This window comes from Myotis nattereri, assembly GCF_964212035.1.
Source record: "Myotis nattereri genome assembly, chromosome: 7".
NCBI lineage: Eukaryota > Metazoa > Chordata > Mammalia > Chiroptera > Vespertilionidae > Myotis > Myotis nattereri.
The window spans coordinates 45216425-45230142 of NC_138082.1; the positions used below are offsets into that span (position 1 = coordinate 45216425).

At 40.6% G+C, this 13718-nt stretch overlaps 1 protein-coding gene across 1 annotated transcript in view; it reads right to left on the reverse strand.

Annotated features, from left to right (window-relative positions):
* Positions 1-13718, reverse strand: part of RAPGEF4 (Rap guanine nucleotide exchange factor 4) — a 263242-nt gene that overhangs the window by 195155 nt on the left and 54369 nt on the right. The window contains exon 4 of the mRNA XM_081095641.1: positions 12109-12255. Coding sequence (XP_080951767.1) covers positions 12109-12255 — 147 coding nt within the window. The remainder of the gene's footprint in view (positions 1-12108; positions 12256-13718) is intronic.

Consider the following 13718-nt stretch of genomic DNA (forward strand, 5'->3'; position numbering starts at 1 on the left):
CTTGATTTATAGCACTAGGCCACAACCAGCACAATGAAATTAAACAAGAATAATATGTCAGATTAAAAAACCCAAACCCAATTTTATGAACTCAGTTCACAACAGCTGCACTGTCAACATAAATATTTATACTCTCAAGGGCCGTGAATACAAGGTCATCTGCACCACCAGGGACGCTTGCCTGGTTAGTACACATATAAATCAACTCAGGAGATGTGCAAGGTATCTAGAAGTTATTTACAGGGATAGCTTCTTGGGAAATTAATGCCAAAAGAACTACCCATGTTTTATCAACTAGCATGGTATCCACATGATATCCCATAGCTACAATGACTAAACATCTCTATTCAAACTGAAGGTGGTATTATTTTTATCTTTACCTCTTATATTCTTAATATTACTAAGCATGTATAATACTCTGAATTTTCAATAGACTTACTAGTTCTTAACAACTAAAAATTAAAATTAATTGTACTATATAGATATTACATGCTTAGTTAAAATGTTCTAGTGTCACATTTTGCAATAAAGTTTCTCAGATTTAAATGCTAATAGGAGATTCAAGTTGTTGATATTTATTGAAATAACAAAGCAAAAGGAGAAAGTAAACTAAAGCCTAGTACTAGTAGGTCTGCTGGAGCCAATTTGTGTGAAGACTGTGATTCTTTTAGAATTTTAAGAACTTTTTGTTCTTTCTCAAAGGGTTGTGAAAAAAAGAGTTAATGTAAGCTCCACAAGCCTTGCCTAATAACCAAGAGAATGCTCTGCATAAAATATCCTACAGGAGAAAGTGGTGACAGTGAGGTGAGGGCAGCTGATGGTTGGGGCTGAGGTGGGAGAAAAGCATACTTCATTATATATACCTGGCTGTACATTCGAACTGTTTTTTAACCAAATGCATAGTCTCAATAAATTAAATTTATTTAAAAATAAAAAATGAAGACAATTCTTGCTCTGAATAATGAGCCATTCAATAACTAATTTTCAAAAGTACCATTGTCTAAAGTTGTCCAGTTAGCTATATGGGCATGATTAAATGTGGGCCTTTTCGGGGGACATATGAAACTCAGAACACAAAGCCACACTTCCATGAAAACCTGTTATTAAACTTCAATCATTGTGGAACTGAGTACAAAATATTAAAATATGCCGAAACCCGTTTGGCTCAGTGGATAGAGCATCGGCCTGTGGACTGAAAGGTCCCAGGTTCGATTCCGGTCAAGGGCATGTACCTGGGTTGCGGGCACTTCCCCAGTAGGAGATGTGCAGGAGGCAGCTGATCGATGTTTCTCTCTCATCGATGTTTCTAACTATCTATATCTCTCCCTTCTTCTCTGTAAAAAATCAATAAAATATATTTTTAAAAAATATATTAAAATTTTCTCTATTTCGAAGGTCAGTGGATCCATAAATTAGAAATACTTATTTTAAAACAGGCTTTGGTAAAATCTCTTGCTGCAAAGCATTTCTGTTTTGAACCTAGACCTTGGCTTTTTTTTCTAATGATTTCTTTGTCACTACAAAAAGATTTTCTGAACACCAATGTCAAAGCCTTAAAGCCACAATGAAAATTATGTTTCGATCTCTATTCTCACCATCAGAAATCTGTAAAGATGCATTAAACTGAGAGAAAATGGTCCGTATTCCCCAGTTTTCTCCCATGTAAAAGGGGAACAGGCTATAGAATCTGGTCTGTATTTTTTTTTTTATTCTATAAAAAATGGGCATAATCTTTTGGGAGGTAACATACCCCTTTCAGATGAGGATGAAAGCCATGGGCCCTCTTTTCAGAAAAATGCACAAACATAAAAAAACTCAGAGGTTTGTGGGTTTCTCAGTAGCTGATCCATGAACTGTCCTGGGCTCGTGGGTCTGCATGAGAAGCACCTGTCGAGTCCCATTCCTCTTCTCTGATCCACACACAGACCCATGGCCTCAGTAAGTTATTCTGTTATTACAGGGCACATTATCACTTATCTCATATTATTTTTCAAATCAGCCACAAAGAAAAATAAGATCACATCTTTATAAAACAAACTTTAAAATTTTTAAATCACAAAATAGCCAGGTTTATGGTGAATTTAATCCATTTAGAAGTTATGTACATTAAATATTATAAAAAATAGAAAGAGACAGACCAAGATCAAGTATTTGCAGAAATTATAAACAAGGGTTACTGTCTGATCAAATAAAGCATTCAAATAGATCAATCAATAAATGCCAACGTAGGTATAACATGTCCTAATAGAGGAATATAATCAGTAAAGAAATATATAAGAAAATATCAACCACCCAACAGTAATCAAAGAAACACAATGACAATAATGGTGCTTATTACAATGAAAAAACTATATAATGATTATGTTGGCTACCACTAGATATAATAGGCATTCTCCAATACTCTTTAAGGTTCAATAAAAGCTATAGAAGATAAATGTGGTCATATTTATCAAGAGTCATCAAAATTTTCATTCCTTTCAAGTTAGTTATTCTTTTTCTTGGAATTTATCCCCACAAGTGATTCTCATAGTTTAGGAGCAGCTGGGGGCTCTCAACTCAGAGGGCCTGAGTTCAGTACTCTTTCGTTATAATACTAAGATATGGCTCTCCACGTTCCCTCTCATTCTATCACAGGGCACAGTGGCATTTTCCAGGAGATGCATGATGTGTGGCGACACCATTGCTCTGACAGGTAAGAGAATGTGGGCTTGTAGGATGGTGAGATTTGGGGGTGATTTTGTAGCTTATTCTCATACTTTCAATAACCAGACCACATGAGCAACCTCAAATCACAAAGCCACAAATAAACCATATTCACTCCATCTCTAAAGTACTGATTGCCATTACCACTCAAATCTGGCAGAGACCCCAATTCAGAAACAGAATGTCTATATAAGAAAAAAAATTATACTAAGAAGTTTAATACAGACTAGTAAGGAACAAACATATTATTCAGTCATAGAGCCTTTACACAGGCAAAGATGCCAACCAGGTGTATGCAGAAGCAGCAAGTGCAAAGAGACCCAGAGGATTACCAAGGCCCACTGCCCCGAGACAAGAGTTCTCAGGCCTGGCTGCCCAGTAGACCCATCTGGGGAGCCTTAAGAAGCTACTAATGAGACATATCCAAAAAAATATTGCTAAGAGCGATGCCAAAGAGTTTATTGCCCAGGTTTCCTTCTAAGAGTTTTATGGTTTCGGTTCTTACAGTTAAGTCTTTACTCCATTTTGAGTTTATTCTTGCATAGGGTATAAGAAAGTGGTCTAGTTTCATTTTTGTCCACTTTTCCCAACACCAATTATCGAAGAGACTATCTTTATCCCATTGTATATTCTTGACCATATAAATGTGGGTTTATTTCTGGGCTCTCTGTTCTGTTCCATTGATCTACATGTCTGTTTTTATGCCTGTTCCATGCTGCTTTGATTACTATTGCCTTATAGTATAGTTTGATATCCGGTAGCATGATACCTCCAACTTTGTTCTTCTTTCTCAATATTGCCTTGGCTATCTGGGGTCTTTGGTAGTTGCATATAAATTTGGGGGTGATCATTTCATAAGGTATATAAATGTCTAATCAGTATGTTATACAACTAAAACTAATATAACATTGTCTGTCAACTGTAATGGGAAAAAAATTTTTAAAGAAGCTACTGATGCCCAGGCCCCATTCTGGTTACATTGGTCTAGGGAGGGCCCACAGATGGGAATTTTCAATAGCTTCCCAGGTAATTCTAATGTGGAATTAGTTTTGGGAACTATAACTATAAATGATGAAAGATACCAAAAAGTTCTTCTTGCCTTTCAAATAATATATTTTGATACAATTGACCTGTTGCCCTACCCATTTCTTTCCATTCACCATTCACATAATTTGTGTCTCTGCCTTCTTGAATTTGCAAACCAAAAAGAGGGAGGGGAGAGGCGCTAACCTTTTCAATATATCAGGCACCTAAGTGATTGATCAATGTTAACTTGGACTGCTGTGGTCAGAAAAGCAGGATTTAACAACGGTATCTTTATTTTACAGACAGATGGCCCAGGAAGCTGGAGAGCTTTCCAACAGTCCTCAAGAAACAAGAATAGATCAGAATTTCAAGCCAGACCACTGACCACATCAATAACCTTTAGAAGGTCTGTCTTGCATTTACTGTTCAGGCTAGACAGCTCAAAACGGAGGGGTCAGAGAGATCAATCAGGCAAGACTGCAGGAATTCCGAAGGGCTGCCTTTGTGACAGGATTTCCTGCTGCTCCTTCCTCGGTGTCAAGCGCCCTGCCCCAGTGACTATGCCCTAACCTCGCCTCCTTGGCGGCCGGAGACCTCGCAGGGAATGGAATTTGGCCTGATGAGAGCAGGAAAGTCCCATGACCACAGAGCTTCCTACACATAAAGAGCTTAACAATATCCCCAGTCCACACCACGAGTTCCTTCTGAAAGTCTCAAGTTCTTAAAGTTTTCTCAACTAGAACTGCCTTTGCCTGTGGGACCCATTAAGTCTTAGAGCGGATTTCTCCAGATGATGCCTGAACAACAAACAAATCACAAAGCCAGGCATTTGGAAATATAACACATGACTCCCTCAGAGGGCAGGCGGACGGACCCCTAACCAAACCCCCCAGGACACACCACCCCGCTCCCCACACCCCCAGGAGGCAAAGGCCAAATGCAGAGAGAAAGCCGAGCGGCTTCTGTGTGGTCAGTCCCTTGGGATGAAGCTGCTCCAACGCTATAATTTGGTTAACTGACCCCAATCCTTTAGGGAAGCTGAAAAACAGCCTTGTTAGCCACACAAGAATTCAGAACCAGATCTCTTGGGATGGCATGCTATCCGCCTGGTAGAAATGAATCTCTCCCTGCCCACCACCCCCACCCCCCCATGTCCTTCAGCACACTGATCTTTCTCGTGGTGCTTTCCAGTTCACCTTCGGTCAGGGGGATCTGTATTGATGCCTGTCTGTCTTCACTAGATTGTGAACCAGACAGAGAGGGTGCATCTTGCACCTCCACATGATGGGAACCAAGTATGCTCGTTGAATATGACAGAAGCTCCTCAGAGATGAAAGGGTCAAAGTGGCATCCATTAACATTGAGTCGAGCGGCCCTTTAGCAGGCAAAGCCCACCCAGAACGTTAGCTGAGACACTGACGAGGGCCACTGCCAGACAAAAGCAGGGGAGAGGGTGGGCGTGAGGCGTCAACAGCGTGCTGGCGAATGCACAGCCACAGAAGGAATTTCAGAACCTCTGTTAACAGAACCTCCTAGAAGGCCAGAGTATCCACTACACGCTCCTGAAACAAACACGCAAAGGAGCATCAGCTGAGGAGTGTCACAGCACCCCACCAGCAGGCCTGCCGGCAGCATCTGGGCATTCCTGGCACCTGCCAGCCGAGCCTTGATCTGTTCAGACCCCCTGATTGTCTTCTGAGAAATAGTGAGATCATAGCTGCGGAGCCGGTAGGACGTCAAGTCATCAATAATGTAGCAGAATTCCCATAAACAGTAAGGACTTCATAGAGTCTGAGAGCGGCAGGCAAGACACCTACTGGGCGCCCACGGGGTGAAATACCATCACTCTCAACCTGTTTCCCTACCCAAAATTCATTTTTAATACACGCCATTCAAATAGGTCACCAGATAAACACATCGACTTATTGTGAATGTGGTAAATGTGACCCTGCCTAGTTATGAACAGCTATCTTTGTTTATCTTCTAGAAACATATTTAAGATCATCAGGCTAAGCAAACAGCCTTCACAATCAGAAAAAGATGAGCTGCCCCTGCCTCCCTCACCCTCCCCCCCACCCACATGCACACCACAAATAATAATGAGATCTAATTATGTCGGTGCTGTGCAACATATTCCGATCTGGTGGAACATAATTAGAGAAGCCAGAGATGCTTTCGAGTATAACTCCTCAGGCCAAAATGCAAACTGTGACATGTAATGCTTCCCCACTAAAGAATTCTTTAAAAAATCCATTCTGACCTTGTAGGGCATACGTCCTTCTTTTTCTGTCTCTCACAGCTCTCAGACATCCAGTGAGTATCTGTCCTTTATTTGGACAGCAAAGTGCATCTCCATCGTCGATGATTCCCTGTCTGTATCTGTTCCTGTTAAGAGGATCTCAGACCACGGAGAGGAAACTGGTGCTGCTGGTTCTCCAGGGAAACTCGGGCAGCAAAGGCAATAGGAAAAGACTTCCTCTATATAACTTTTTTTTTCAATTTTAGTTTCCTCCTAATAACTTCACTCCCTTCCTTTCTGGATTTGAACCACGTTGTCACTTCACGGAAAAGCGTGAGGACAGGGGAGTGAGACCCTGGCGCAGACACGTAGGTCCCACTCATGGAAGCAGGCTTCCGCTCGGCTTAAAAGAATCCGAACTGCCAGGAGAGAGGCGAGAGGAGCAGCCAACAGGATGTGTGTGGCTGGAGTTCCTGGCACAAAGTCTTGGCTTTCATGCTTATTTTTGGATGTATTTTTCTTGGCCTTTTGATGCAAATTTCTGGCCTGGGAAGTAACCCTGCAGTACAACATCCTAAGTGGCCAAAAGTAAGCACAGGCTTCTGACTTGGGAGAGCGCAGGCCCCTGGCTTCTAGGCTCTAGGAATCCTCACTGGAGGGGGTGGGCCCCTGTGCCCTCGCAGGCAGGCAGGCGACCGCCTGTCTGAGGATGGAGCCTGCAGTCCTACCTCGGTACCCGGGACCACTACACATGCACCTAAAATGCCAGTCCACCTGCAAAGCCTAGCAGTGATGTCACAGTGAAAGAACCTGACATTGTTTGCACCCACCCAAAGGGCTTCTGAGATTTGGGCATTCTGTGATATTATGTTTTAAGTGTTTGCCTTTAATTTTTCTGACAGCCCAAGACAGATAGGAAGATCAAGCCTATTCAAGCAGGAGCAGATGCCTCTGAAAGATAGATTATTCTAATGCGGCTTTTAAAGCACATCAGCAAAGACTAAGCTGCTGTCATCTCAATAATTCCTATTCTCATAGTGGCTTCAAAAAATTATTAATGGAAGAAGGCTTTTTTTTCTCCCTATATAACCCAAAAGAGGCAGTAAATAGAAATAATTAAAAAGCTTTACAGTCCCACAACTGCCAACACATCTGGGAGAATCGAGGTAAAAAAGAACTCTGAAAAGTAGGGACTAGAGATAGATGTAAAATGTTTCTTCAGGAATATTCACTGCTCTAGCTGGGTGGCTCAGCTGGTTGGTGCACCAGAAAGGTTGCAGGTTCGATTCCCAATCAGGGCACATACTTAGGTTGCAGGTTCGATCCCTGGTTGGGGCATGTACGATAGAAACCAATTGATGTTTCTATCTCACATTTATGTTTCTCTCCCCTCCCCCCCACACACATACACTTCCTCTCTCTCTAAAAAAAGCCAATAAAAGCATATCCTCATGTGAGGACCTAATATATCTTAGAAATATCCCTGCTTACAAATTACTTTCTTTTCCTAAGACAGAAACATGAACTTACCTCTTATTTTTCCCATTCAGCTTTATATCCCATAAAGCAGATTTTTTTTCTCTCTCAACAATATTTACTGAGGCCACAGACACATTTGGGCAATAAACTTACTTTATCAAGCATTACTTCTGTTACAGAGAACAGACTGCTGGTTGCCAGAGGCAGGAGGTTGGGGGTGGATCAAACGGGGGAAGGGGGTCAGAAGGTACAAACTTCCAGTTATAAAATAAACGGTGACATATAATGTAAAGCATGGTGACTATGGTTAATAATGATACTGCATTGTATATTTGAAAATTGCTAAGAGAGAAAATCTTAAAAGTTCTCATCACAAGAAAAAAATGGTAACTACATGTGGTGATGGCTACTAACTAGACTCATTGTGGTGATAACGTCTCAATATATAGAAGCATCAAATCATCATGTTGTACAACTGAAACTAAGATAATGCTATCGTCAACTATAGGTAAAAAATAAACATTTAAAAAAATCATTATACCTGAGCAATGATTCTCTGGGACATGGTTTGCCCCGGTTAAAATGAAATCACAATAGTGTGACAAGAAGTTTCTGGGTAACAATTACTGCGTTTATTGTGACCTGGGTCAGATTACCAATTTAAAATATTGCTGTTGAAGTCTGTAGTTTTATTGCTGTCTTTAAACTTTCAAATAGCTTATTCACAAACATATATAATATGTAGTTATTTTGAACACGCTCAAACAGGGCAAAGGAAAGCTTTTGTCCAGAATGATGTTCATGGATGGAAGCACAGGGAAGCAGGTGGTAGACCATTAGCTCAAGGGCCTCTCGGTCCTATCTTTTATGGGTCTGTTCGAGCGTGCCTTTCTAATCCACTTCTCTGAACACACTGGACTCGTCTCCTCGTTCCATGTCTTGTATTTGGAACAGTCCATGTAAAGAAGCCCAAGCAGGCTGCCAAGCTGAGAGCATCTTTATGCAGACACAGCAACGGACAGAACGTCAGAAAGAAAACGGAAAAATCCCTCGTTTGCTGTTCTAACCATTGAAAACCTTCTTATACTATTATGTGCTGAGAATAAATTCATGTAACTGGACAACAAATCAGTCTTTTATTTATTCCGAAGGCCAATAACAATCATAAATACCCACAATCTTGGATCAAGTATTAATAAGTGGCTTAAAACTCCCAAGCCTACACTTCACTACTTTGCCATTTCCCCTCCTTCCTGGGGGTATACAATGCCACCAGTGCCAAAGAGTTTGAATTATAATTGCCTCAAGAACTAAAAGTGATGTTCCAAGACTTTTAAATTAATTTTCTTCTGAATGAAATCCAGAAACATAACTATCTTTTCCCTTCCCCTCTTCTTCCCTCCCTTCCCCCTTCCCTTCCTCTCCCTCTCTCTTTCAAGATGCTACTGAAAAATGACATATTTTATACCCTGGTTAATATATTTTATTAAGTACTAATATCAAAGAGGTGTGAAAAGAGGGAAGCATTATTGACCAACTCAATAAATTTCCTATAATTCACTTAAGCTAAGAAAATATGAGCTAACTTTACGATGGAACAACCCAGCGCCCTCAGATCCGACCACAAATGGGCAATTGAAACTTGGAGGAAAAAAGAAAGTAGTTTTCATTAGAAAAGGTGTAGGGGACAAAGAAAAGCATGAAGCTGCTATCTCCGTTATGTTTGGGGGAATATTTATTTAATTTTATGCATTTGTAGAAATTTGAATAATTCTTCCAATCAGATTTATGGTGATTTTTTAAAAATAAAATCTGGGTGTTACTAACTTGACTTACAAAATAACAGACAATATAATCCAAGAGGTGTTTGGGCTGAAATTGAATAGGAGTCAAAATCTCACATGGACTTCTGAGTGTGTATCTACCAGTGGAGAGCCCGGGAAATTGGCCTTTGGTCAGAAAAGGAAGCAGGATTCCCCAGTTCTGTGCTGCCATTCAAGTCCAAGTGTAGATTTAAAATAGACTATTTGTTCAGCCTATTAGAGAGCTATTTTTAGACTGTGCTACCTGTTAGTAGTAGGGACCACAATTTTCAGAGTTAGAAGAAGTAACCAGATTCCTGATTCTCGTGTTTGATAAAAGTAAGTGACATCAAGGACACAGACAAGGATACAGCCAAATATAAGGTTGCTGCCATGCAATGGGCCGACCATGGCATTCCTCAAAAGTAAATAATCAGAGGCGGTGACCATGCACAGGTAGACCCATGATGCAGGTCACCTAATACTTACTAAGGCCTAACACTGAGCTCCTTCCCTTGCCAACGGGACAGGCACTGTCCAGCTTACCTGTCTACTGCCTTCTTTCTTCCATCTCACAGTTTGGTGAGGTTCCTACCTGAATTCCGAAGCTATGTAGTCCCTCCATTCATGATCTTTCCCTTTTGGTATTTGGCTGACAGATTTGCTAACAGATATATTTTTACCAGAGTAATAAATAGCTGAATTATAAACTAGTCAATGCCATGAAGAGAAAAAGAGTAAGAAAACAGAGCCCTGACTGGTGTGACTCAGCGGTTAGAGTGTTGGCCCATGCAGCAAAGGGTCATGGGTTTGATTCCAGATCAGGGGCACATACCTGGGTTTCAGGCTCAATCCCAGGCACTGCTTAGGACGAGTGTAGGAGGTAACTAGTCAATGTGTGTCTCTCACATAGATGTTTCTCTCTCTCTCTCTCTCTCTCTCTCTCTCTCTCTCTCTCTCTCTCTCTCTCTTCCATCTCTCTCCACCTCCCTTCCACTCCTTCTGAAAAGCAATGGAAAAAAATATCCTCAGGTGAGGATTAAAAAAAGAAAGAGAGAAAGAGACAGAGACAAAAAGAGAGAGAGGAGCCTGATTTGGGCAGCTGTAAAAGATGTTTATGGAACAATTGAGGAAATTTGAACTCTAGAGTGGGTATTAGATGATATTAGGATATTGTTACTTTCAGAGATGAAATAATGTTATAGGTATGTCGCAGAATATTCTAATTTTTCAGATATACATAATGAATATTTAGGATGAAATGTCACGATGTCTGTGATTTACATTAAAGTGGTTCCAAAATCAACAAATACAAAGCAAATATGGCTGTATGATAACATTTGTTGAACTAAGTACAAGTATATGTGTTTATCGTATCATTCCTTTTTCTCTTCTGTGAGGTTTTAAAATGTTTTTAAATATATATTTTTAATATTCCCAGGTAGCAACTGCTCAGGAACTGCCTTCACATCCCGAGGGCTCCTAATTACAGTAAGTTTTTAATATTTCTCCCAATCACTATCAGCAGTTTGACTCAGTCATCACAGACAGAAAGCAGCTATAATGACACACATCACAGGTAGGAAGCTTTTTTTGTTCTTAAACCGGTTTTCTGAATTTCCTTTTGGGAACAGACTTTTTCAGTTTACCTTTTAAAACGAAAGATCCAAAAAATGGCTTGTTTGCCTCAAGCCTGGTCCATTTTAATTGACAGAAAACCTCTCCACACACACCTCATGCAAACCTACTTCAGCTCTGCCTTCCTAAAACTAGCTTTTGTCTCTGAACTTTGCAGAGCGGCTGGAGCTCTTTAATATTTTCTAAGGGAAGCATTTCAAACAAGTAACCCCGCAATTCATTCACTACTGCCAAGAATAAAAGTAACAGGTTTCACCACCAAGGCCCGCCAAGGCTTCGCAGGACTTTTAAGGCAAAGCATCACTCATTCGCCGGCAGGCTTGCTCCCTTAATGCATCTGTCATTTGTTTGGCTCTGGAGGAAACGATTTGATTACACAAAATTCTTTTTAGATCAAGTTTAAAATCTTAGCCACAAGTGGCGAAGCCTGCCAGCTCCATGGGTTAACACTTGGACACACTGAGCCCAGGACAAAGGTAAGGGACGACCGCAGGTTAAAATCAGAAGCTCGAAGAACTGAAAAGGAACGAGCGGGAAAGATGCAAAGCTTAGCTGGGCCTTTCTAAGTGCTCCACTTGCCGTTGCTGTTGCTGTGTATGATGATTTGTTCCCCACACTTCTGAGAAACGAGTGCAATACCCTAAGGGGCACTGGTAAGCAGCGGTAAATGCAAAAGCCACCAGGGCCAGTTGCATCCATCCACTGCTGTGCCACCTAAGCATTTTGAAGTTGGCAACTAACCAGACATCTTTATGTCCCTCATTTCTCAAACCTTATTATGGGGCACATCGTTTTTAAAAGGCATTTAGATGAAGCAGATGCTAACCCCATTCATTCCACTTTACCAGGGAATATGTCAATGATGATTTTTAAAAATGCAAAAGAAAATGTCAAAGTATTTTGTTCCCTGCTTAAGAACACATCTGTGGAATAGGAGGGGAGAAATACATAAAACATCTATGGTCATTCAAGAAATAATTATAAGGTATGTCAAACTACAGAAAATTGAGCAAGCACTAAATTAAAAAAAAAAAAAAAGATGGCTTGTGTCAAAATGGCTTTTTCACTCCCTTATTTCAAAAACAAGTTTTGAAATTAAATTCCATCCACCAGCTCAGAACAGAACACATTAAGGCCCAACTGTAATGCCATTATCCACATGGCAGCCCCTTTTTTCCCCCCCACAACCGCATTAATGGACAAAGAAGCCTTGGGGCTCACCTCCCAGAGAGCCTTGAAGTCCTTCTGCTCGATGCGGAGCAGCTCACTGCTCTCCCTGGTAACGATGGTCGCATGACGGGGAGTGTTGTCCAGAATGGACTCTCCAAAGGCCGTTCCAATCCCCAGCGTACAGATGGTCACTGCGTCCTGAGAATCCCCAAAACTGGTCATTAGAAAATTAAACATTTAACAGATGGGTGAGTTGTCTTTTATTTGAACTGAAGAATAATTTGTATACAATAAAACACTTGATTTGATTGCACAGTTCAATAAGTTTTGACCCAAAGCAAAACACAGCAACATTTCTATCACCCCCAATAGTTCCATCCTGCTTCTTTCCTTCAAAACCCTCCTTTGAGGCGATAGGTGTATTTCTATCACCGCAAAGGAGTTTTGCTGGTGTTAGAACTTCATGTGAAAGGGATCAGACAATATGCCCTCTTTGATGTCTGGCTTCTTTTGCTCAACATAATGTCTGTAAGATTCATCCAAGTTTTTGCATGGATTGGTAGTTTACTTTCCCTTTTGCTGATGAGTACATTTCCATTCCACGGAGATGCTACAATTGGCTTATTCATTTTCCTACTGGTGGATATTTGCCTTGTTTCTAGTTTGGGGATATTATGAATAAAGCTGCTAGTAATCATCCACACAAGTCTTTCTGTGGACAAGACTATCTTTGTCTATGACTACTGTCTGCTTTAAGAAGGGAGGGGAAGTCTTTTAAAAACAAACTAAGGTTTTTAGTGAGGAGGAGCAGTTACAATACTTAAGTAGGAAACTGGAAGAGGGATGCTGTTTTGTCCATCTCTCTCGAAGAGAGGAGGAAACGGAGGGTGGGAGTGGTTGACTCACACAGCCCTAGTTCAGCAGGTACGAGTGAGGCGTCAGATCCTAACCACTGCTCTCTGACTATAGATCCTAAGCTTTTGGTATCATGCTGCCTCCTGCAGCCACAGCAGAGTAAAAACAGCATCTGATTAAGTGCAGGATGGCTAGTTTATGAAATGTTGTGAATCGATGATTTAAAAGTTTCTTAAGGTGTACCAAAAAAGTAATTTACTCTGCATGCAGCATCAATGATAATATTGGAATGTAATCCTAACTAGTTTCAAATAATACAAACAGCCACTCAAAATCACCTGGACATTAATTTTGCCAGGCATTCCCAACCAAGGGAGATACACAAGGGTAATCCTGAGTTAGAAAGCACAGCTTTCCTTTCATTCATCTAATACACCATAATAGGCAAATGAGGTTAAGATCAACTTAGTGACTCCATAATCACATTACAAAGGCAAATGCCCATAAGAATCCAGTTCCCTGAACCATATCAAATTGCTTCTGCACAGATATTACCATAAAAAATTGTGTTCAGGAAAATGAAATCAATAACATCTCAGAAAAGAATAAAAGATTAGGGGAGAACTTAAGAACATCCTGCTAATAAATTTTCCAGAAAGTCAGTTGCAAACAAATTCAGCCAGAAACATATCCTGAGAAATGACATGTCAATAGTCGGCAACAGTATGGTACGTCGGAGTAATTTTCAAATTCTACTAACAGCATAAGATGGATTATGATAAATCAGAGCTTCATGAATTCTCTAG